This window comes from Tachypleus tridentatus, chromosome 13, assembly GCF_004210375.1.
Source record: "Tachypleus tridentatus isolate NWPU-2018 chromosome 13, ASM421037v1, whole genome shotgun sequence".
In the NCBI taxonomy this organism is placed as follows: Eukaryota; Metazoa; Arthropoda; class Merostomata; order Xiphosura; family Limulidae; genus Tachypleus; species Tachypleus tridentatus.
In genome coordinates, this window is record NC_134837.1 from 227,672,331 (window position 1) to 227,698,948 (window position 26,618).

Below are 26,618 nucleotides of genomic sequence, written 5' to 3' on the forward strand. Positions count from 1 at the left end.
AAAATGGGAAAACCAAGGATAAGGATGGGAATGCCTGAAGGAGGGTAATAGATGGAGAGAGGAAGAATGGGCACAGGAAACATGGACTGCCAAAGGCTGGGCAGGAACAGCAGGATGTTTCAGACGAAAGGCCAGGGATGACAACAAGGAACATAACCTTGCCATATCAATCCTAAAAACTCATGATTCAGGACAACCCCAAAACTGTTTTGCAAAGAAATCGACTGGACATAAATCTCTCAAAGATATGGAAATGCACCCCCTCGAGTAATAAACCCCTTCCCAGAAAATCCCAACAACATAACTGCTAGCATTGAGAATCAGTGCTAATATCGATAAAGGAGCCAAGAAGATTCTGAGTTCATCAGAAGAGTGATCAGGTGAGTGTCAAAAGGCTTGAAACAACAATTGTAAGGAGGAAATCATATGTAAAAGGAAGATCAGGGCAAAACAAATATCAAAAATTGATTAAGGACCCACAGGAAGAGAAGAGGATCCAAATTCTGCAAATGAAAAATGGATCTGAGGCCCAATGGAAAGCTAATAAATACTTATTCATCAACTGAAAGGGACCAGGCACACTTATCCCCCATAATTTATGTTCAGCAAACCATTGACCGAGAACCTGTATATCACATGAAGGAGTAAAATATTGTTCACATTGTCTAGGACAAGAAAAATATAATAATTCAATTATCCTATAATCTTTCATGAAAACCTTTCCTTCATCATCCCTCAAAGACCCAATTCCCACTTAAACATTCTGATGTATTTCATAATATTTTATTGTTTTAACATTTTCATATAACCTTTTTTTTGGGTATAGTTGGACAAATATTTAGGAAATGACCTTTAATTATAGTAAGTGAAAGGTAATTTTGTAATGACACAGAATTGTATAAGTTAGTACGAGCTGGACATTCTTCTTGTTAACTACGCTTATTTGGAATAACCATTTAGATAGGTAATCTAAGAATTGAGATACTGTAATAGGGCCACATTTTGATTTGTAAGTGTGGTATTTAATTATTCTTGGTTCCATTCTTGTCCTTTGTAGCCATGTAATATTCTTGCTTTGGTCTTTGCCTTTAGAAACTTCCTTCTCACCCTACTTTGAATTCATGTACAATTTTGGAATCCATAACTAAGAAAAATATTGATCTACTAGGAAAAAAAATCAGAGAAGAGTTACTGGTCTGCCTTAAGGGGATATGTTAATATCTCTTCTTTTCTATTCAGAAAAGATGTGTAAGAGGTGATATTATTAAAGTTTACAAATTTCCAGACAAATTGACAAACTAGAGTCCTCTGATTTCTTTAACCCTTTCTTTACAGGTTGAGCGGGATCCACCCAGCTCGTAATCACAAAAATATTCATAAGAGTAATTATGCTATGATTTTCTTATAATATATGCATATGTTTACAAATTTTGCAGGTCATTAGTAAATAAGACAAAGCTTTTGTATACAAAATATCATGTTTTTAAATTAAGTATTAAAATATTCTAATTAAAGATTTTTTTCTTGTAAATGTTTTTCTTTCAGAATGTTGACTAGGCAACATGCAGAGTAATTTTCATTTTAAGATATCAAATATTCTTATGTATGAGAACATTTTCAAATCTCAAAAGTGAAATCTTTATCACTTTCAGATATTTATATACAACAGTTTTTAAAGAAAAAATTTACTATTGTATCTGACATTTTCATTATCAAATTGGAATACCTGTAAGTATTCAATAGATTTGACCAATTTTGTAACCACCATAAAAAAATTAGGAAGTAAATGTAAATTATGCTTTTTTTTTTTTAAATTACTACAAATTATAACTCAAAAACACATTTTAAATAGCTTAAATGTTATAACATGATAAATTTATATATATTTATTACATTGACCTTGCAGCCATTGTTGGCTAAGATAGAAGTCACAATGATGAGGTGCACATGCATTCATGGTATTGTATCAAAAATAAAAAAAACTGACCTTTAGTCCTTACAAAGTGACATGTCTTTGTTCTGTTTTAGTGGACTAGTATTTTGCAAAATACAAGCATATGATTACCATTTACAAATAAGATTTTCAAGTTATTTTTCTTAAAACATAGAACAGTTAACAGAGAAGTAAAGCAAATAATTATCTCTTCTAGTTATAACCTTTGTGCTCAGTTGCTGTTTACTGAAGCTAGCTAAACCTTAGGAAATTTTGCACATGGAGGATGTAAAACAAAAATATTTTTGCATTTTATACACACATTTGAATAACTAAAACATAATAAATTACTATACTGATATCACAGAAATCCATTATAATTTATCTATTTTAATAACAGAGCTGAATATAAGAAAAAAAAAATCAAACAGGTTAGGAGACTCAACTTACCAGCATAAAGCTTGTCTCAAAAGAAAGAAATGATGTTATACTTGAAAATGGTTGGGAAAACTACTTCTGAGCTTTCAATTAATTAATAAAGTCTTGCATACAATTAAGTTTATACAAGGAACTGTTTTCAAAATCCAAAGAACATGAGTGGGGGGGCACTGTGTTTGATTCAGTATATTAATGACATCTCATCATATAGAAAAAGACAGGAAATTTTTATTTTGTATTCTAGCTTTTAAATATCATTAATTTGAGTTCCTAATTCAAACAAAACTATGGAATTTGTATTTTGACATCACACACACATCTAATTTGAACCAGTGCTGCATTCAACATACCACGTGACACACAAAAATAGATATTTAGGTGCATTTATTAAACATTTACTGTGATGTAAATTCATAAAATAGTAGTTGAATAAAATTTTGAATGCAAGTCAACAAATGCAATAATGTTTTTGACTTGTGCCAATAGGATTAAACTGCAATCTAAAAAGACTAATATGAGTATGCACATAAGTTTAAAATTTGGAAAAGACAGGCTAGGCTTCAGTTCAGTTTTCTTTTCTAAATATGGAATGAGCTGTTATCAGTAGCACCTTTCAAATTCAATACTTCTCTTTCTCAGAATGGGTGCATGGGGACAACTTCAAGAAAAAAAAAAAGGAAAAGGGAAGGACCTTTATTGTTCATACGTTATTTTAAGAATCACCTTTCCATAGTCAGTACAAAGGTCATTTCAAGTGAGAAATATTTTCTTTGCTCTTTTAGAACATCTGAATATACTTGCATGACTAAATTATGCAAGGTTAGAATAGTACATCTGAAATTTAACACTTACATGTAAAAAATGCAGTATCTTCACTGTGAGTTAGTTTAAACCGTTCTTTCAGTTTCACAAAGATGACTCCATAACAGTTCATCACACCAAAGATGATTCCATTTGTCCAGAAGGAGGCAAGACAGACAACCCACCCCCAGCCCCCTTCTGGGAATGAATGACCATGATAATCTTCTTTACCACTATCCTGATCTTGACCAGATAAACCTCTTTTCTGTAATTTTGTTTGACTGCCTTTTAAATTACTTTCATCATTCCAGTGTATTCCATTGGCTACTGTTTTCTCCATGGTTGTGCTAAGTACGTAAAAGTAGTCTACACAGTATGTCTTTTACTAGTTTTGTGATGTCTTCAGTCTCATATAGAACTAGCCATTCCTTTGTAGATTTGGTGAACTCTGGTGACTGGTAGAAATAAATTGTGATAATATGTCTTAATTTTCATAAATCATTAACGTGAATAGAAGAAAAAAATTTACTTAATAATATTGTTCATTTTTTCATTTAGAACCAAAAATATTTCATAATCTATTTGAAAGGTTTAAACTAACAGTAAAAACCATACATGTCAGGTAAACTAATTCACAAAATTTTAAGAAACAGAAAAATTTATTTTATTATGAAAGAAGCACTGGTCTGCAGTTGTGAATTTAAACCTATGCATATAGTTCTTGTATTTAAAAAGATAATGCAAGACTAAAAACAACATTATTCACCTGAAACATTATGAAAAACATCTTGAAATGTTCCCTTCCAGTTTCATGCACTTTCTTAAGGTCACTTCAGTAGGATTGTGCTCATAATTGTAAAACTGTATTTTCAACCTGTTCTTTATCTCCACTGAAAGAGGCTTGGACTATTATTTACTTATGAGTAGCCTCTTTCAGTGGAGGTAAAGAACAGGTTGAAAATACAATCCCAAAACCACATCAATGATAGTTCTTCCAAAGAGTAAGAAAAGAAAAGCAGGTGACAAAGACAAAGTGGTAAATAGAGCTGGGAAATTAACTTGATTACCAATGAATATCTATTAAATTGATTAGTGTCACATAAAATAAAATTCTATAGAATAGGTGTTGCTATGTGTAACCTCTACCTTACCAAATAAATTTGTACATGTTTAACACCTTTGGACATCCAGTTTCTATGGACACCATTACGTGATAAACACTTAGACAAAAATTTAGAAACATTATTTTACTACAGATATATATTCTAAATTAGTTATGGTATGATAAAATCAACAGCATTTAACAATGAAAATGTATTTAAAACTATTATGGCAATTAATAAGACTAATGTAGCAGTTTATTTGTGATGAATTCTGAGGACAAGAGGTCACATATATGATCTGGAATGGTCACATTTTTTTAGATGAGCTAATTATTTGTCTTCAATTACGTGGAACATTTGTATATCTCTGTGATTATCACAATTAATTGATTACCTATGAGCATCATTTATCCTCATTAGTATCATATAACTAATAAATCAAAATTGGTTGATGTCATGAGAACAACCAACTAATCCAAACTGTCTTTCTGAGTATAACATTTTAAATGTTCCAAAAAAATCAAAGTAATCATCATGATGTCATTATGATTCATTATTATTCAATTAATTCAAGCTTATTCAGCTTATTTGATTAGTGTCATCAGATTTATCAAAATAATCAAATAATTGAATTTAGGCTGATTATCTTTTTTTTCAGCCATTCAAGTAATCAAAATACTGCTATTAGGTTTGTTTGTTAAGGAACAAGCTATGCAATAATCTATATGAACCCTGCTGACTTTAGGTATTGAAACCAAAATTTTAGTATGTACCTTCATTTTTTTAGTCATTTCATGAGAATAATCAGTTAGTTGAACATAACTGTTTAATGAGCCTGACAGTTAATCTTTTAGAGAATTCCATTAATTTTCATTAATTATCCTGCTCTAGTGGTGAGCAAAAAGATTAGTGATTAAAAATAAAGTACAGGTTCTTTCCAAGGTTTTAAACCAATTCTAATACCAGAAATGCAAGACTCTCTCTCTGTCTTTCATTTTTTGTGACAGTTAATAGGCAGTCAATAATCAGTTGACAAATATTTGAATATTGGAGAGTTACATAGCTAATGACACCTATCCACTATTCAATAACTTATAAAAAGCAATGGGAAGTGGCTCACATTTCTAAACATTAACCTCCTTCATAACCCTTGATGAATTATCTGTTTCAGAAGCCTTATCATGCTTTAAACTTTTAAATATTTGCTTAACAAGTAATGTAATTTATAATGGACCTATAGGTTGAAGTGCAGGAACATTTTTTGCTATATCAACAGGTTTAATCTGTTTCATCAGGTCCAAATTTCTGGACTCTATTACAAGATCACAACAATAATAAAACATAAATAAAAAAATAACAGCAATGGTAAACACAAAAATTAAAGAAACTATCATAAATTGGTATAATTTAACTAATAATGTAATGTTATAGTATAACTGTAAAACAAATTACGTTATTTGTTGTAGAAGTTTCAACTAATACAAAATTAAAATACAGAGTGGTGCTGTGTTACAGTGATTCATTAGTTCCTCAGTTAAACAACTTTTTAAAGTCATGTCCCAAAGAAAGTAAGTCAAAATCTCTAGATTATATTTCATAAATTGGTTACTCTAATAACCTGTCTAGAATTCTTTACAATATATTAACATTATGCTTGAAGTGAAGGTAACAAAACTGCTGTCTCCCAAAGTGACATTATCAGGGTTTGTGACATAGATAAAGGAATAGTGAATAAATTTCTTAAATTTGCTAATGATGTGAAGGTCTTGATGGAGCATTGCTGTCTGTGATGAAGATACTACTGCTTTAGAAATGATTTTATAACATTAATAACAATGAACTTGTTTGTAGTTATACATTTACTGGGTGACCTCAATGTGTCAACTGTTCTTCTAACAACAAGTATTTTCTTATGATAAGCAACTTATAATCTTATTCCTAGTTCATAACAGTTTTAACACTAACATTGTAAGTGCAATTTTAAAGTAAACAGCACAGTAACGCTTTTATTTGCAGATTGGTCGTAACAAAGGCTAAAGCTGTATGGCGTGCATACCACCATAAGAATGTTATTAATATCCACAGTATTATTACTGTTATAGGGCTCAAAGAAGGATCAGTAAGAAATATAAAGAAAGAAAAAAATAACTCCCGAACCCCCTTTGTTTATCATACGACCTGCATAAATACATGCGTATTTGAATATATATTGAATAGTGGATAGGTGTCATTAGCTATGTAACTCTCCAATATTCAAATATTTGTCAACTGATTATTGACTGCCTATTAACTGTCACAAAAAATGAAAGACAGAGAGAGAGTCTTGCATTTCTGGTATTAGAATTGGTTTAAAACCTTGGAAAGAACCTGTACTTTATTTTTAATCACTAATCTTTTTGCTCACCACTAGAGCAAGATAATTAATGAAAATTAATGGAATTCTCTAAAAGATTAACTGTCAGGCTCATTAAACAGTTATGTTCAACTAACTGATTATTCTCATGAAATGACTAAAAAATGAAGGTACATACTAAAATTTTGGTTTCAATACCTAAAGTCAGCAGGGTTCATATAGATTATTGCATACTGATACTATTATTAGTATTATTAATTAGAAAATTAATGGAATTCTCTAAAAGATTAACTGTCAGGCTCATTAAACAGTTATGTTCAACTAACTGATTATTCTCATGAAATGACTAAAAAAATGAAGGTACATACTAAAATTTTGGTTTCAATACCTAAAGTCAGCAGGGTTCATATAGATTATTGCATACTGATACTATTATTATTAGTTTATAATTTAATGAGTTGACTCTATCACTATTACAATGCTATCACGGAATGACTAATGTCATAATGATAAACACCACAGTGCTACTGCTAGAGCTCTTAATTTCTAAATTACTAGTGTTACTATGCCCAAATATACAGTAACCGAAATATAATTCAATTAACTCCGGGCTAGATTTATTTTTAATTTCAATCAATTTTGTAATCTAACTTACCTCATTTGGCAAACATCACAAAGCTGGTATTTTGGAATAACAATAATAATTTAAAATAAAAATAAGTAGTTACTCTTTCCAGGTTCCGTATTCACGTTTTCTAATCATTGTAAAACACAGATTTTTTTTCCTTCTATATAAATTTAGATATAGCTATTAAAACTGTACTGAAGTAAACTTCTTTGACCTGGACTGAATGTTAGAAATATATATTTTTATCCAACAGTAATACTAATACGTTACTTGTCATAATATACCATACATCACCACAAAAGCAGAGATAACTGATTTCATTTTCCCGCTAGATGGCTAATAATCTTACATCTTCTTTTACAGATTCGTAATTTTATTAATTAAAACATATTAGTACTTAAAATTCATAAATCTAGAAATAAATAAAAATATGATGTGAAAGGACACTTGTTCTGAGTTATTATTTATTTATTTACTGGATGACCGCCAACAACAAATGATTGCAAAACGTTTTAGATCCACATTTGTTACTATGTTTATCTGTTTGTTGTTTGTTTGTTTTTTGAATTACGCGCAAAGCTACTCGAGGGCTATCTGCGCTATCCATCCCTAATTTAGCAGTGTAAGACTAGAGGGAAGGCAGCTAGTCATCATCACCCACTGCCAACTCTTGGGCTACTCTTTTACCAACGAATAGTGGGATTGACCGTCAAATTACAACGCACCCATGGCTGTAAGAGCGAGCATGTTTGGCGCGACAGGGATGCGAACCCGCGACCCTCAGATTACGAGTCGCATGCCTTAACAGACCTGGCCTACCATGTTTATCTTGCAATAGCTTTTTCTTTATCATCTACTCAAGTTGTCTCCAAACTTTATTGTTTTAAGTGGGTTCTTCATCATAAAATTTAAAAGCAATAAAGTATTACTGTGAGAAAAGTTTAAAATATGAAAAATGAAGAGTAACAACTTGAGTTGTTAACGCCCCACCAAATGAAATAATAACATTACAACAATATATAATGTGAAATAACTATTCTTTGTCCAACTGATATCGAAATGATTATCACAATTGTACAATAAGTATAAATACTCTTTATTGAAAATATACATAGTAAAATCAAGTTTAAAGACAGATTAAAAGAATGGATAATGAAGAAATCTTATTATAGGTTTATCCGGTACGGGTACTGAAAAAAAACAAACGATTTTAGCATGTAGTATATAAGTTACTGAAGACATGAAGGAAAATTTATCTTTCTAGTAGCAAAGTTAATAAATTTTTGGATGCTATTTAAAGATATTTTGATATAAGTTAGTTATCACCATTAAATTCCATCTAGGAACATAGGTCCGCAATCGCTTGCGGATTCTTCAACAAGTATTTAAGCGAGTAGGTTGTTAGCCCACTGCATCGAGCCGTCCCTAATTTAGCAGTGTAAGACTAGAGGGAAGGCAGTTAGTCATTACCACCCACCGCCAACTCTTGGGCTACTCTTTTACCAACAAATAGTAGGATTGACCGTAACATAATAACGCCCCCACGGCTGGGAGGGCGAGCATGTGTGGCACGACATAGGGCGCGAACCCGCGACCCTCGGATTACGAGTCGCATGCCTTACGCGCTTGGCCATGCCAGGCCTGATATAAGTTAAAATAAGTAATTATTTCGTTATGCAAATCCCTACTTAGGTTTTATTTGGAAATCTGTGTGTAATTTTTATTTGCTTATTTAAGTCCAGTTCCATATTGCGCTTGATTCATATTAGATATTGATTTTTCTCTAATGTATTATTCAATTTATTTTCTATAACATTATCTGCAATAATATCTTTTGCAGTAGATTCATTCGACGGGAATCGGAGTTTCATGTTGAACAATAAAACAATGGTTTGGTTTCTTTTAAATTGCACTCAAAGCTACACAAGGCCTATCTGTGATAGCCGTCCCTAATTTAGCAATGTAAGACTATAATGAAGGCAGTTAGTCAACACTACCTATTGTTAACTGTTGGGTTACTCTTTTACCAACGAATAGTGGGGTCGACCGTAACATAATAACGCTACCACGACTGAAAGGTCGAGCATGTTTGGTGTGACGGGGATCTGAATCCACGACCCTCAGATTGCGAGTCGAGCGCCCTCGAACTGGTAAAAAATATCCATTAGTCTCAGACTCCACGATTCGCACACGTAGTGAAAACAACAACCACCCCATATTGATTACGAATTTCAAAATCAAATCATCTTAATAATCTTAATTCAATATTGAATTTGTAAATAAAAAAGATTATCTGCTATGCGTGAACTCTCAAAGTTAAATAATAACACATCTTCACTCGAGTTAAGTCTGTTCTGAACACTTGTATAATATTGTTAAAATTGTTGCATTATTATTTTTGTTGTTGTTTATTTAGTCGTCTTTTGATTTAATTTATCCTTTTATTTGATATTTTAATTACTTTTTATATAATGCTTAAACTTTATAAATTTTTGTACCTTGTAATTTTCCATGTTTCTGCTTGCTGAAAACGGAATGTATATATTCTGAAACGTTCATTATTGTTTGATATTGTACATACCTGTGTCAAATGCTGCTGCTGTCATTCTGTTGCTTATGAGTACATTTTTTTTTACATTCTTACCTGGAACTTTAAAAGCTTTTTTTTTATTTAAAATGTCAGTAAAAATTTCTCTCACATACACATTTTCAACGTTTTTACAAATAATCGATGTATATAATAATTCGTTTGTTGTTGCTTAACCGTAATCTATATATAGCTCGTTTTGTTGAAAGTCAATTGAATAATCATTTTGATCCGTAATCTTCGTTTTTATTCTACAGTTGAAATTTGATCTACTAACAGCTATGTTAGTATATAGTATCTATACTGAATATGTTTCCTCAGTTTTAATTAAACATTCAAATCGACAAACTAATTGATTGATTGTTTTATAGTTAAGCATAAAGCTACACAAAGAGCTATCTGTTCTCTCCCCACCATGGGTATTGAAAATTTCTAACTGTACTCACTGCTGTGCCACCGGGAGAAAAAGTAAAGAAATATAAGATATCGCCAAATACATTATTGTATAGTCTTCACCAAAATATTTTCGTATTGTTCAGTATTGATGTTGTTTACATGTATGGAATAGTTACTGAGTTAATGCTGTGTAGTAACAGAAAACGTCGTGCATGATCGGACAAACACGTAAGAGTTGTTTTGAGCATTTGCTTGTCAAAACACACATACATACCTGGTTTGTATAAAAGGATGTGCTTTGGGTAAAATGTTTTTCAAAACATGTTAACGCTTTGTTCATATAATTTTCCTGTAGAGTCATGCCTTGTCACATTGCAAGCTATAGAACGTCAAGTTGTTCGAATCTCCAAAATGGTGCGATGTAGATGGATATTGCCAGAACAATAGGATACTCATAGTATACCATATCCGGAATCCTGAAACCTTATCGGACTTAAGGAAACGTTTTTCGAGAAAAGTATACTGGTAGAGGCCGGCAAACTACTCTCAGAAATTACCGTGTTTTGATGAGATTAACATGCTAAGAACGAAAGAAACCTTGTGATAGGAATGGCATGAATACTTTCATTTCAGGATATCCAGGAGAATAGTAATTATGAGACTGACGAAAAAAATGTTTGTTTTTTTTTTGAAGAAGGGTTATTTTTAATCTGATTTTATCCAGAATTCTCCTTTGACATCGTGTTTCTTGAGTAACATAGCATGCAAATTTACAGTTAGGACATTAGCAACATGTCATATTTTCAGATATGTTCCGTTTCCTGCTTGTTAAAGCTGATGGTAGAATTTGTGTTCTTCGTTTGCTTAGAGAACAGATGAGGGAAGACTTTTATTTTACAGGGAACACACAGGAGATGGTGCAATACACATTTGGGCAGTTATTCATCATGGTAGAAAACTAATCTTCATATCCGCCAAGAAAACGTCAATGATTCCTCCTACAGGCATCACATGGAGACGATATTTCTGTGTTATTATTATGCAGGATTATATTGACCAGTAAAATGTTACAAGACTGCAATAGACAGCAAAGTCTCCAGATTGTAATGCCACTGATAATTGTTGGGCAGAACTGAGCCAATAATTGCTAATCATTACCTTAAAACTGGCTATGTAACTGAACTGCAGTCCTTTACAGTGGCAAGCTGGGATGAAATCCCGATGGATTACAACAGTTATCTCTTCGACATGTCACGTTGCCTCGTGGAGGCTATTAGAGGACGAGGAGGACCAACCGATTATTAAATTTTTAATATGAACTGAAATAAGGTTGCAGACGCCATTTATAATAATTTAATGTTATATTTTGTCATTATATACATATTACTAAGGTTTTGTTGTGCTAGGTAAAATGTTGAATTACGCATCTTTCCAGAAGTGTATGATAAAATAGCTTGCTGTTTTAATTATTCGTTCATGATGTCCATAGAACCTATCTCGTTATACAAATTACATATGTATATGTTAAACATAACACCTATTGGTAAAATACTTTACCAAGAATACGCAAACCACTGGGTATACCATGACGGATCAGTATCTGATGGTAGTTGAGATACTCCATTATTCCATCTATCTTACAAATATATCCTGTCGCTTAAGAAGAAAAACACCCTCAAACTATCACACTGCCGACTCCATGCTTCATGGTAGGTGCTATGCATTGAGGTAGGGGCGTGGGTCCTGGGGAGGATGGAGGGTATACATCCCCCCATTCATTTTAGGTGAGGGATATGGTGCATACAATCATCCCCCCCCCTACAGTTTAGTCTGTTGAATTGTTTTATTGCATCACAAGCCTACAAATTGTGTGTTTGTTCTTGTGATTCTCGTGTTCTTACCAATCGAATTACATAATTAGGCCTAGATGTAGGCTTTTTCAGTTGCCGAAATGTACATCTTTAATATAGGCGTACTTCTAAGCTTTTCGATCTAAGCGATAGTTCGTAAGTAAAAGTCAGTAGGCCTAAGTATACATGCAAGTATCGTGGCAACAAGATTATTCTGTGACTGCATGTTTACAGCTTTCAGGTTCACGTGATCAGATATTACCAATTTGCAAATTGAATAGTCCACATAAGTGGTTGCAAAAATCATACCCCCATCGGGGAATTTGCCCGAAATTAAAAAAAAAAACAAGCAAAAAGAAAAACCTAACAGTTCCGTGTATTAAGTAGTTAGCTCCAAACAACGTAATATTTAATAAGTATTTACGTCCTAACAACTTAGTAGCCGTTTGAAAGAATATTACATGTTAACTGAAAGTAAAAACAATATTTTTATTTCATTTTTAAATGACCACAATTACTAATGGGGCGTGTGAGCCTCTTCGGCACTGCACAGCTTCTCAAACCTTCTAATCAGATTTGATACCGCCACCCTCATTTCCCGTTCCACATCGATTTTCGCGTAATACTTGCTTTTTATCGGAGAAACCGCTAAAAACCTGGCTTTGCAGAGATATGACATCGCAAATGGAATTAGGATTCGCTGAGCTTGTGCACTCAGCAACGGATATTCATCTTTTACTGATATACAAAACTCAGTTAGTTCCATGCTGCTAAATTTTGTTTTTAAAGTCTTGTCACAAGACGGCTCAATAAGATTTTCTTCTTCTGCAGAAGTGAATTCAAAAGGGATCTTTGCCTTGGATCCATGCAAACTTCTCTATATATTCTGGAAAGTAATTTTGAAACCAGTCACTGAGCTGTGTTAGGTGTTCCTCAAAAACAGATTTTTATTTCGTGGGCCAAATCAACTTCCTTGGATGTAAGAAACTGCTGCAACAGGGGAAAACAGGCTTTGCCACCATCTTCATTCATTTTTCTTCTCCATAGTAGTAACATTTTTCTGAAGGCTGAAACCTTTTCTGCGAGTTTTAGAATGTTCATGTTTCTTCCCTGCAGAGAGAGATTCCATTTTTTAGTTTTTTGAAGATATCGCATAGGTATGCTAATTTTGACAAAAATCAGTATCCAAGAAGTTTTTTAGCACATTCGTGTTCTTCTTCTTCGAGATAAGAGTAGAGCTCATGTCGTAATTCAAACACAAGGAACAGTACATTCCCATGGGAGAGCCATCGCGATCAACAGTAATACAACACGATGTGTGCTCAGATTCCATATCTTCACACAGTTTTTAAAAAACCTCGCCTTGTGTGGCCGAGTTTTTATAAAGTTCTCCACTTTCAACACACTTTCCAGGACCAGGTTCAGTGGAGGATTCAGGTGCTTTGACGCAATAACTTCCCAATAGATTATGCAGTGGGTCCACAGTGCACAAAGGGCTTTGCTTCGTATGAGTGCCTGCAATCCTCCATAACAGCCAGACATAGAGCGACCACCATCACTACAGACGCCAACGCACTTATTCCAGTCTAAGTTGTTTTCACACACAAAAGTGTCAAGGATCTCAAACAGGTCTTGAGCCTTTGTACTTACAGTGATACTTTTACAAAAGAGGTCTTCCACAATTTTGCCACCATCCACGATCTGTATGTAGCAATTCCTTGTTACTATCCATCGCCTCATCTAGCTGTAACCCGAATTCCTTTCCTTTCATTTTTTCAGATAGCTGATCGTTGAGGTCTTCGGCCTTGTTTTGGATTCTACGACTGATAGTATTGTTGGATAAAGGCATCTTTGAAAGCAGCCTTCCCGCAGGTTCACCAACTATTATGTTCACAATATCCACTGCAGCCGGTAAAATCAGTTCTTCTGCGATGGTGTGAGGCTTTTTACATTTCGTGACTTTATATGCCATCTTGTAGCATTTTAAACACTACAACCTTACGAATGGGGTGTTTGCAATAGAACAATGCTATAGGATTATTATCAAATTGGAAAGTCGTCAACTGGAGTGTGGCCAGATGCGATAACATCGGCTGGAGCGACATTGTTTTAATGTAATGTGTGTTTGTGTGATTTCTTATATCAAAGCCACGTCGAACTATCTGCTGAGTTTATAGAGAGGAATGTGTTTAATATTCTGTATTATTTTATAGTATTATCTCATCCAAAGTTATTTTGATTGAATAACTTTCGTGTAAGATTAACAATATGTGAAAATATGTGATTTCTCTCTCAATTTCAATAGGTAGTAGCTGGTAAGTTAGATACTCTTGTTTAAATCAAAGTTTGGTGCCAAGTTTAATCAGGCTTATTTACTGTTTCCACTTTCATTTTTTCTTGTGCTTTGATTACTATGAAGGACAAATAAGCCAATCATACTTTGACCTTGCTCTAAATAATGCGAGTTTTAATTTTTGTTTGTTTGTTGGATTTCTTATAAAGCTACTTGAGCGGTATCTGAGTTTCCTGTCCTTAATGTTGAAGTGACAGACTTGCCAACTCGTAGGCTACTCTTTTACCAATGGATAGTAGAAATGACCTTAAGGCTCAAAGGGCGAGCATGTTTGGTTAAGGGATTAGAACCAGCGACTTTCAGGTTGTGAGTAAAGTACGCTACCAATAAGTTATGCTAGGCCTTACGTTTTATTAGCTATGATTTTTAAAACCATAGTAAGCACGATAGAGCTAGGCCATAGTTCCCATGTATCACTATGCATGTCAATTTCTATCTTCTAATACTAAAAAGAGTTTGAGTATTTTAGTTTATTTTCCAAACAAGTTACTAAAAATTACTTTCGTACGTTAGTGTTTATGTTTTTTTTTTATTCAGTGTGACAAAGTGAGATTACATTAAGTTATTCTCTAATGTAATTTGCCCTATTCAAGAACGTAAAATATATCTATATAAATATTTAGTTCCTGAAAATTCAAAGGATTTAATTATTAGAAACACAGCAAATGAGTTTGAATCAGGATAAGCTTTATATCTGTCATCAAACATTGCGATCAATTCAAATGAGTAACTTTTGGAGAAATATGAACAATGTACTTTCAGCCATGACCTTCTTGTAATGATTATAAGCCAGTTTTTGTCCATATTCTCAGACAGATTGGTCACTATCGAAAAAACATCTTCAAGAGTTTTGTACACTTGTAATAACCCACTCAATTCAGTTTATTATTTTGGTTAAAGCTGATTCAGTCTGATAGTAGGCGGAGATTCTCATAAAACGGCTAGATAATGTGATTTAAGTTAATTACTCTTAGTTATAGTTATACTAGTATGATAAGAATTGGAATGTTTTGATAAGATATTATCGGTCTTTGTCCCTGGTTTTAATTTGTAATAGTTAATATATATATATATAAATTTATTTTATCTGCCTGTGTGTTTTTTTATAGTAAAGCAGTATCGGGTTATTAGCTGTGCTACCGAGGAGAATGAAACCCTCGATTTTAGCATTGTAAATCCACACACATTACTGTCCACTGGGAAATGATTCAATCTATCTTTTGTCAAAAGCATATTACACAAGGTTTAATAAATTATAGCTTTACTGATTAATAAGTTTATTAAAATTTCTTATTATTGCTGGGTTAGACTATTTTTCGTTACGATAACAATTTGCACTCCAAAAGACACTAGAAAATATTTTGGTAGATTAAGTTAACAAGTATTTTGTTTTGGAAAATAGTGACACGCTAGACATAAATGTGAAGCATGTTTTAAACCTAATTTGGTATTATCGCTCCTTAAATAAATTTAGTTGTATCTAATTTTGTGTCAAGCATTTAAACTTAAGTAATATGCCTACTATGGATGTTGTCAACCAGTGTTACTTGTGCAGCAGATGAATTCTTACAAGAAAGAAGCTGTGGTGCCTCCAAATTTGCATGTGGTGTTCTGTTGGTGCACTGTATTGTTTTATCACCATTTGATAGTGATAGATTCAACATATTAAACGATATTTTTACTCAGTTAATTGCGTGCATTATGTAGAATTAATACCAAGTTATGATTTGTTTTGTTTTTGAATTTCGCACAAAACTACTCGAGGGCTATCTGTGCTAGCCGTTCCTAATTTAGCAGTGTAAGACTAGAGGGAAGGCAGTTAGTCATCACTACCCACCGCCAACTCTTGGGCTACTCTTTTACCAACGAATAGTGGGATTGACCGTAACATTATAACGCCCCGACGGCTGGGAGGGCGAGAATGTTTGGCGCGACTCGAGCGCGAACCCGCGACCCTCGGATTACGAAGTACACGCCTTAACGCGCTTGGCCATGTCGGGCCGGCCAAAGTCATGCTATATCCAATAAATATAGTTTCAATAGTTAGTTAGATATTTATATTTGAATATGATAAACCTACAATTCATGATGTGCTTAAAACACGTAGGCTCAAGAAATCTTGATACAATTGAAATAGAAACCCTTATAACCCGAGCGCTTTCGAAATGTGGATCTTTTTTCTTCAGGGGCAATCTAACAATAATATTCAATAAATGATAATTTGAGTGTTTTGAATATTTTGCCATTGTTTACCATACTTGTCAAACTTAAGCAATTTTTAATGACATGTTGTCAGAAAAGAACATTTTCATAGCCTTAAAACAAACATAATTTAGTAAAAACATTTTTACAAATCTAATGAGCATGTAAAAGTTATTTAAAATATCCTACATCAGTGATTCGGTCCTAAGCCTTTTAAACTTCCCATTATATTATGTTCTTCTTTGCAAAATAACTCGTCACGCTACTTCTTTATTCATTCTGTATTTAAGTAAATTTCAGTAATCTCGCATGATATGTTGTCAGAATATAATATTTTCATAGCCTTAAAACAAGCATAATTTAGTGAAAAACATTCCTACAAATATAATTAGCATGTAAATATTTGTTTAAAATATGTTACATCAGTGATTTGGTCTTAAGCCTTCTGAAATTCCCATTATATTATGTTGTTCTTTGCAAAATAACTCGTCAAGCTATTTTATTTTTTCTGTATTTAGATAGTTAATAAATATTCTACGAGTAATGGTGCTTAATTTTTCTTGTATATTATTTTAAAGATGAGTTTCATTAACTGTTATTAAGATCAGATTCTGAGCGATCAATAAAAGAAGTTGTTGTCGTTGTTGTTTTGAATCAAGGACAAAGCTACACAATGAGCTATCTGTCCCCTGCCCACCACGGGTATCGAAACCCGGTTTTTAGCGTTGTAAGTCCGCAGCCATACCGCTGAGACACTGGGGGTCATAGAAGAAGTTATAATGAAAACAAAATCAGGAAAGAAGAAAGAAAATGCTTGAAGAAATCATGGATAATTATAATCCCAAAGGATTATTGTTTCGTAGAAACAAAGTAATTACTTTGGAATAACTATAAAACAGTCTAGAAATCGGCAAGTTTATTGGTGATATTCTTGAGTAATGCAAACATGTACGTTTGAATTTTTTCTTCGTGAATTTTTCTCAAAAATGTTGCAAAATGCCAATTATCAACCCTTGCTGTTCCAATAAGTCTCAGAATCTAGAGATAAGTTATTACCACCATGGCTTACCTTTTCCACTTTATACTAATTTCTTTGGAATTTCAACATTGGATATTACACAGAAGCAGTCAAGTTATCAATTAGCCACCTATAACACCTTTTAATATTGGTCAAAGATAGTCTGATAACTTTAACACAGCTTTCTTTACAAACCCAACTACAGTTGATGCCATCTTAGACGAACTGAGAGAGAGAGAGAGAGAAACAAGAGGTACTATTGGTGGAGAAACTCTGCGAACCTCAGCAGTTTTGCCAACAGATTAGGTGACTCAATCATAATATATATACTTATGGGTACCAAACTGACGAACAACTTCCTTAACCAACTTATCAACAGATTGGTAAGTAATAGCATCACGAATAGGAAATAACTCAACCATTTTTGTTATGTAATCAGTAAAAATGATTACATACAAATATTTTATGTGTGTAGTAAGTAAAGATCCCACAAAATCTATCCTAAAAAAATCCCAGGATTAGGTAAAAAGAACTGAAATCGTTGAGTCACGAGATGCCTTGTTTTTCTTAATATATCAGGCCAGTAAAAATCTTTTTAATGTTTCAGAAAATCCTAAATACATAAAGGGTAATTATAAAACCTGACTAAATAATGCTCCTGTAATTGATTTGAAACATAAACTAATATCTCTTGCTGGGAGTTTCAATGTGTATAAGGTTTTTAATATATCACATCATTTCTCGTGATATACTCCAAGATTTTAAATTTCAGGTGAATGCCATTATGCTAAATTTCTGCTCTATGTCTAAAAGTTCAGGATCAACTCACTGACATCCTATCAAGTCGTCTTTGAAACATTATTCATACCGATCGTTGCCTGAATATTTGTTAATTTTCGATCTGATAATTGAGAAGTTGAGATATTTCTCAACAAGATTAATACACACAATTTTCTTTCTTAACACAAAGATATTTTCCATGATGACAAGAAAACCACTTGAAGTAACAATGTATTCATGAGAAGACTGATATGGGTACTAAAGATTTAATTGAAACAAAGTACAAAACAACGTTCCGACTTTCATAGGTCATCTTCATGTTAACAAGAAGAGTTTGCATTAGCATGGACATTATCAACCCCTTTGATACAAATTATCTTCAAATCATACTTTTGTAATATTAAACTCCAAATAAACAGTCTTCTATTTTTGCCCTTCATTTAGTTCAAAAAGGTCATTGGGTTTTATCAATGTAAATGATAATAGGTTGTTGAGATGCAGACACATATGAATTGAAATGTTGTAAAGCTTAAACTGAAACCAATGTTTCTTTTTCCCAGTTGAATAGTTATTTTGGTGATAGTGTTCAATAACTCTGTCGTCTAATTGTAATAGAATAGCACCAGCTCCATAGTCGCTGGCATCAACAATTAATACGAAAGGCTTATCAAAATCAGGTGCTATAAAGATTGACAAGTGTCAGACCACTTAAACTTTTGATTTTTCTGTAATAGGTTTGTTAATGGAACAATGATGTCAGCAAAATGTTTTATAAAACTTCCTGTAATAATCAGCCATTTTCAAAAATCTCAAACTTTTCTTGTTTGAAGGGGGGAGTTGGATAACCTACAATGCAATTAACTTTGGCTTGAATTGAAGAAGTTTGATCGTGACCTATCAAATAATCTAAGTAAACCATTTTGGTTATACAAAAGTCACTTTTTGCCAAATTTACAGCGAGACTGGCTTTTATAAACTTTTCAAAAATACTTTGTAATGCACATAACTTCTTCCCAGGCGTTACTGTAAGTTATAATATCATCAATATAAATTCTGACATCTGACAGATTGTTGAGACATTGTTTCTTCATTCGCTAAAAAGTTGCCTGATAATTTTCCATCACAAACGGCGTAACATTGTACTGATATAATCCATCAGGAATAACAAAAACAGAAATTTTTTTTTGCTCTGTCAAATAGAGGAACAGCTCAGTATCCCTTTAACAGGTCACATTTTGTGATATATCTAGCTTTTGCAATTTTATTGAAACAATCTTTCATTCTTGGAATGAGATGGGAATCTGTTTTGTTAAAACATTTATTTTGCATAAGTCTGTACAAAATCTGAACAAACTATCAGATTTAGGAACCAGTACACAAGGCAAAGACCAATAACTTTTACTGGGTTTTATAGTGGCCTAGCGCGTAAGGCGTGCGACTCGTAATCCGAGGGTCGCGGGTTCGCGCCCGCGTCGCGCTAAACATGCTCCCCCTCCCAGCCGTGGGGGCGTTATAAAGTGACGGTCAATCCCACTATTCGTTGGTAAAAGAGTAACCCAAGAGTTGGCGGTGGGTGGTGATGACTAGCTGCTTTCCCTCTAGTCTTACACTGCTAAATTAGGGACGGCTAGCATAGATAGCCCTCGAGTAGCTTTGTGTGAAATTCAAAAACAAACAAACTAGCGTAGATAGCCCTCGAGTAGTTTTGCGCGAAATTCTGAAACAAACAAAACAAACCTATGTTAAATCATAACAAAGCTACATCATTTTCTAGTTAGGAAAAGGTGAAATATATCAGTATATGTATTTGAACCAGATACCATAAAATTTTTCCACAAATTCAGTAATTAATGAATGATAAAATACTACACGAAAAAACCTAACATAGTAATAATGGTAATAAATACAATTATATTCCATACATTTTATAGTTATAATTCTTTTTTATCACTCCACCTCCACCCCCAACTATTTACCAGCTAAATATGAGTCATCAGTCATGTGTTGTCAGTTCTAGTGAGCAGTAATATTGTATACAGGAAGGTATAGAATTGTGAAATATATTAGTTCTTTGGGGTTCTTGGTGTGAGGTGGTAGGGTAGAGTACGTGAGTAACATGTGGCAGTTTTATATATACATATGAAATATATTTATTTTGTTAATTAAAAAAAAGAAAAATGAAAACATTTACGAATAAGCCTGATGTCATTGATGTATATTAAGATGTAAAACGTTCCTAATAATTATATTACTTACTAGGCTATATATTTATGAGTTCTACTAGTACTATTACTAAAACTTTAATTTTTAAATTTTACTAAACTTCAAGTTAAACTGAGGTAAAAGTGGTTTAAGACAAAGCATAACTAATAAAAGCTAATAAAATTATAAATTATCAACTATTATTGTAATTGGTAATTGTGTTGACGGACTGTATTCTTAGCTTAATTTAGATTATAAATTATGAATTTTATATAAGTTGCGGAAGACGACTGATTTTTAATTTCAGATGCTTTGGTAGTTTATTAAGGTTAAATGAGATGATGCAGAGATCAAACCTCTTAAGATCTACAGAAACATACCACAATTAGGAGATTGTAATGTGCGAGAAACAGCCAGCCGACAGTGTTACAACTACAATTCTTAAATATAAGGTAAATTGCCAGAAAATTTAGATCGGAATTTGGGCCCCAACAAGTTAAATGTTTTATATTACAACAGTATTAACTTGTTGTTGAAGACTGAGTTAAGTATTCTCTTTTGTTTTTATGGGAAATGATACTAGAAATATTTCTGACTTCAAGTGTTCTATAGCAATATTCAAATTTACTTGATTCATGTAGCTATTAATTGATTGATAAAAAGGAGAAAGATTCAGAGTTTACCAGTAGATAAAACACAATAGTCACAAGTTTTACCCAGGTTTCAAAATAAGTTTGTCACTATCATACAACTTTTAGTATGTCACTTGAAAGCAAGCAAATACCCAATGATTGAATTAATGCTTATATTACTCTAAATATTAAAATTGGATCTTAATTTTGTAATATAAATGTTATTTAGAGAGTTTGATGAAAGGAACTTCAAAAATTATTTTTTTTTTGAAATGCAATAATGAAAGCCAATGTAGTTTCACCAAAAAGGAAATTATGCCTGTTCATTTATTATCTGTTTTAGTTTTGAGCATGTAGCATGTTATCTGAATGAAAGAAACACTAGACTTGATGTAATTAATTTTTAAAAAGTGTAGTTAAGAAAGTCACAGTTGGAATTTGGAGAAGACTAGTTAATTGAATTTTTGAGTAGTTGAACTAAGCAAAGCAAAACTGAAGCATGACCAAACTGAGCCTTTGTTACCAGATTGCTTCAGGAGTCAGTGTTTTTTATCATTGATGTTCTTTGTTTTATATTAGTAATACTAATAGAGCATAATTAAAGAATCAGTAACAAATACTGATGTCATTAAACTGTAAGGTGTGTATAAAAGCTGTTAAGTTCATTTTGTTCTGGTAGCGTTTTTCTTTGTCATTTTCTACAGATAATGCTTATATATACTATTATGAGTGGGTGGTATTACTGTAATGCTGCATGTTATTCGAAGATGTCAACAGCAGCTCTCCAGTGGTAGGCCAGGTGATATCTTAAGGTCACAGTTTTCCTTATTTTTTATGGGATTAATCAGTAGTATTGTAGGTTGATTCATGTATCATGAAAATACATTGTTACTAATATTGGTTCTTGACTTAACTCTCTTAAGCTGGAGCTTAAGTATATATATGTGCATATATACACACACACACACACACACACACACACACTCTCAAAATTTACGTTTAATCAATTCTGTTAAACACCTTTATCTTCTCCTTGACGTTGGAATTTTGCTGATGCTGCAAAGGTTTATGATATCTTATAACTGCTGAAAATTCTGGAAGTTCTCTTTATGCTTTCCTCATAATCAGTGAATTTACAGTAGAATAAAGCGATTGAAATGGTGTGATGTTTGGCAAGTATGAAACTGAATAAGGTAGTCTGTACAGGACTTTTAGGCATTTGCTAGTCAGAGTAGTCCAACCTCAGCTCTAATCAAAGTCACCAGGAATTGAACACCAAATAGTAAAGTAAGTGGACAATGGGGCAGTGAAGAGCCTTTCCAACTAGATAACTATTACTACAAAACAGTGATGAATTGCAATGAAGCCACATGAAACAGCCACCCTAATGCAGAAGTCTGTCATTGATAAGAGTCAGGGTGCTTAAGTATGTCTGCTGCACTTTGCTCTTGACATTAAGGATTTCTTAACCTTTGTCCTTAGGAGAAAACCAGATTTTTGTGAGTAAAACTAATCTTTTTTTTTCTGTGATATCTCAGGAAGATTTGGGTCTTTTCCTTAATCATGGTAGCAAGACAACTGTCTGGAATGACAGATTTGAGGGATGGGCAGTGCAATGACATGTATTAAATATTTATTGTTTAGTGCTTGGTTCAGTCAACATTTGGTAAGGTGGAAATGGCTGAGAGTACTTGTTTGGCCATTCATGGTGACCCAGATGAGGTAGCAATGGATTTAGAGGGGAAAAACTGCTCTGGATAATCAAATGTCTTTCCTTCAGATCTTCCAGTTGATGTGACTGTAATTAGCATTGATCTTGGTGCTAGGATAGTCATTTGGTCAACAAATCAATGATAGAAAGGGTATTTCTTGCTTACTAAACTGTTGGGTGGTATTGTAAAGTAAAATATATATGCCAATTATTTTTTCTTCCAAAACTCAGAATTACTTTATAATAATATTCTGCTGAACCTTATGTTATTAAGTATGACCATCTTACTGCTTTAGAGTTAACTTGTTTTTACCACACTACAATTATAATGAAGATTGCAATATTATCCTGTTAATTAAGATCTCTAATTTATTTATGCTTTGTTCTAAAGATAATATAATAAGAGGACATAAATTTAATACGTAGAAAAACTAAGAAATTTTTATTTTTATAATAGAGCTATTGACTTATGGAATGAGTTGTCATGAGAAGTAGTGGTGGTGAGCACTTCACTGGGGTTTCGGAGGAGAATCAGTGATTGCCAGAAAACTACATGGTGTGATATGGATTAAACTTTTACTTTTCTTTTCTGAAGGGTTGGTTTGCAAGGAGAGCCTTGAGGTATTAGATAATCTTTGACATTATTAAGCAGGAAGAAAGGTTAGGAACAAATATATTAGCAAAAGCAATTATTTCAGTGAATTTTAATTAACATCTTATTTTGGATTAATTACAGTGAATCACTTCATACACTAATCATGTATAATTTTTGTCACTGAACAAGGTCTCTCCTGGCTCACCTGCACCATTGTTATTATCCCATTTATATTTTCTTACTAGTTCATATTGATAGGAGATAGAAGTTAGTGTTGTAATTACTGGAAAGTATTTAATACATATGTAGTAGTTTGGATGAAGTTAGTGTTATAATTACTGGAAAGTATGTAATACATATGTAGTAGTTTGTTATAATTACTGGAGAGTATGTAATATATTTGTTGTAGTTTGGATTTAATGGGCTACAGTACTTAAGCTTTTTTTTTAACAAGACTATGAAGGTATGTCCTAGTAATTTCAGAGTAGGAGGTTTAGGTAATTACAAATGCAGTTTAAAACATCTTTTTAAACTGTATTGTTTAAAACCTGGGTCAGCAAGTTTTACCATTATACTTTGCTCATTCAGAAGTTGTTCTAATATATATTCTGTTGCTAGAAAAGCTGGGTAGATTTGTAGGGAGCTACACAAGTTTCTGGAACTTCTCAAACTGCAGAAGCATGTTATATACAAACATTTGAATGCATACTTCTAAATCTGAAGCCAAGACTATATACAGAAACATGTATAACATTTTAATTCACAAACCCTGAGAGATGTGCATATTAACTAATTTATCTATATTAATGCAAAATTATTACATTACTTTTGTTTATGGTAAGATGTATATTATATAACATAGTTAAATTACTTACAAAAAGAACTTTAATTAAACGTTGCAGATCTTAGGTTAGACACCATGATATATTTATCAATTTGCACATGGGGTATTCTGAATACTGTGCTGTAAAATTATAATAACTAAATGTTCAAAGTTGTAAAATGCATGAGTAAATATTTATGAAGAATTTAAATGAAAACATGGTATACACCATTTCCAATAACACTGAACTGTAAATGCATCAAAATGTTTGTTTATTTGTTGAATAAAAGCAAAATTCTAAATTATATGTTACTTTTTTATGTATTTGATGAGAGGGGAAAGAAGTACATTTTTAAGAAAAATAAATACATGTTTTTAGCATTTTAATATTTTAGTATTTAGGAAGGTCGAAAAGTTGTTTGCTGCTTATCAATAAAAGTGTTAATACCCATACCAGCCGTTCTGAGATACGCAAATAACACACACTTTTATGTATGTATTTATTGTAGTTTTGCTGTTAAGAAATTGAGTACAGATATTTAATATTTTTCAGGTTTCAGATCATTCTAAATGGCAAAAACTGAATGTATTTTTGATGGACTTAAACTCAACTGTAGTGGCATTATTTATGTTGAAGAAGAGCTCCCTCTGTCATACAAAGATGAAACATTTTGGATATACATAGGAGTGTATGTTGCTCTTGTTCTTGTTGCAGGTAAGTACATAAAATAATTGAAAAGCATATTTGTATGTTCTTCCATAAAATGTTGTCAACAGGGAGTGTCCCACCCTTGGGCTATTACATTTCATGACTCGCAAGTAGAACAGATCAATGGTTGTATTTATAGTATCTTTCATGCTAAAGCAGTCTTTTTTAATGGAAAGCATGTGATAACCTTGGTCATTCATTCAGTGCCATACATAACTGTCCTGAGAGAAAATTTATTGTCCTTTAACTGACTTCTGTAGTAAGAATAAAATCTGAAAAATGCTGAAAATGCTAATATTTTTAAAATAGTAGCTAATGTGTGTGTGTGTGTGAAACATTATTTGGCTACTTATCACAAGATACAGTACCTTGCATCTAAGTTCTTTATGTATGTTTAATTAAAGTAGGATTATTAATATGTGCGCATATCCAGTATACTAATTTAGCACTGTACAACTGTTCAATAGCTAGCAACAAACAGAAAATTTAGCCAAAAAAAAATTTGAATCATTTATTTTTTTAAATGTTTACATATCTTAGTGTGCTGTAAAAAAATTACTGTCTTTTCATACATTACTGTTATGCTGTCTCTGTAAAAGAATGCTTTTACTGTAGATATTATAATTTAAGTTTATTGAAATTATTCAAACAATTGATGCACATGTGTATCTTATCTTACATTTTTAGTTATGAATTCCAGAATGTTTTTTCCCTTGTTCAGTGTTATTAAAAGTTGTATTTTGTTTTGTATGATGGTGAGGAGACATACACATTTCTAAACAGAACAAGTAGAGTTTTCTAATATTTATCCTTTGAACAAGAAGTTGTTTCTAAAATTTCCACATCTCCATTTGTTGTAGAGAACATACAGAGAGTAGAACTAGAATTTGCTTGCCAGTAGTGTAAGTGCAGGAAATTATATTGTGTTAATGGTCAGTTACAGGCACTGAGGAACATTTCTTCTTTGTAGTGCATTTAGAAGCAAAAGATTTTCAAACTTTTAAATCAAAACAGCTGAGATCTTCAGAGGTTTTAGGATTAAAAATATAGAAGTTAAATGCATTATTTTACAACTCTTGGATTCTCAACACATTGTAGTGGTCTTTGTCTCTATTTCTGGTCATGCTTTATCTAATGGCCATGTATCTTTACAATAACATTGTAGTTTCCATTGCAAAAGACTTGGTCAAAAGGCTGTGATCTTAAAACATATAACTCTTTTTTTTTTTACACACTTTATGTAATGTATTTAGTGTACAAGAGCAATTGTCCCTCTTCCAATAATTTCAATTGCACACAAATCCATAGATGCTGTGCCCTGCAACATGATCAATAAATCTTCGTATGGAATAGCATGAATATGTTTCATTCTCTCTCTGCCTGAGGTATAGTTAGCTGGTCAAGTATGTTGTGAAAGCAACTCATTTACTCATTTTTTTAGGCATTGATTCATCTGTGTTACATTGCATACTGTTGTGTGAGACACATGGATGGCTTGTTTGCA

At 32.6% G+C, this 26,618-nt stretch overlaps 2 protein-coding genes across 13 annotated transcripts in view; one reads left to right on the forward strand and one right to left on the reverse strand.

Moving 5' to 3' along the window:
- LOC143237126 (monocarboxylate transporter 10-like) overlaps nucleotides 1–7,568 on the reverse strand; it is a 47,628-nt gene extending 40,060 nt beyond the window's left edge. For 2 of the 3 annotated variants that reach the window (XM_076476028.1, XM_076476026.1), the window contains exons 1-2: nucleotides 7,284–7,568; nucleotides 3,224–3,627 (exon numbers count right to left, since the gene is read on the reverse strand). In XM_076476028.1, the coding sequence (XP_076332143.1) occupies nucleotides 3,224–3,512 (289 nt within the window). In that variant the 5' untranslated portion in view covers nucleotides 3,513–3,627; nucleotides 7,284–7,568. Of the gene's footprint in view, nucleotides 1–3,223; nucleotides 3,628–3,938; nucleotides 4,260–7,283 lie in introns of those variants that run through there. The other variant, XM_076476027.1, reaches the window with a different exon arrangement.
- A 12,863-nt stretch (nucleotides 7,569–20,431) lies between these two features.
- The window catches only part of LOC143240772 (uncharacterized), a 32,938-nt gene continuing 26,751 nt past the window's right edge, over nucleotides 20,432–26,618 (forward strand). The window contains exons 1-4 of one of the 10 annotated variants that reach the window (XM_076483785.1): nucleotides 20,432–20,549; nucleotides 20,952–21,096; nucleotides 23,445–23,543; nucleotides 24,952–25,120. In XM_076483785.1, the coding sequence (XP_076339900.1) occupies nucleotides 24,976–25,120 (145 nt within the window). In that variant the 5' untranslated portion in view covers nucleotides 20,432–20,549; nucleotides 20,952–21,096; nucleotides 23,445–23,543; nucleotides 24,952–24,975. The remainder of the gene's footprint in view (nucleotides 20,550–20,951; nucleotides 21,097–23,444; nucleotides 23,544–24,951; nucleotides 25,121–26,618) is intronic. The other 9 variants (XM_076483781.1, XM_076483786.1, XM_076483791.1 and 6 more) reach the window with 9 other exon arrangements.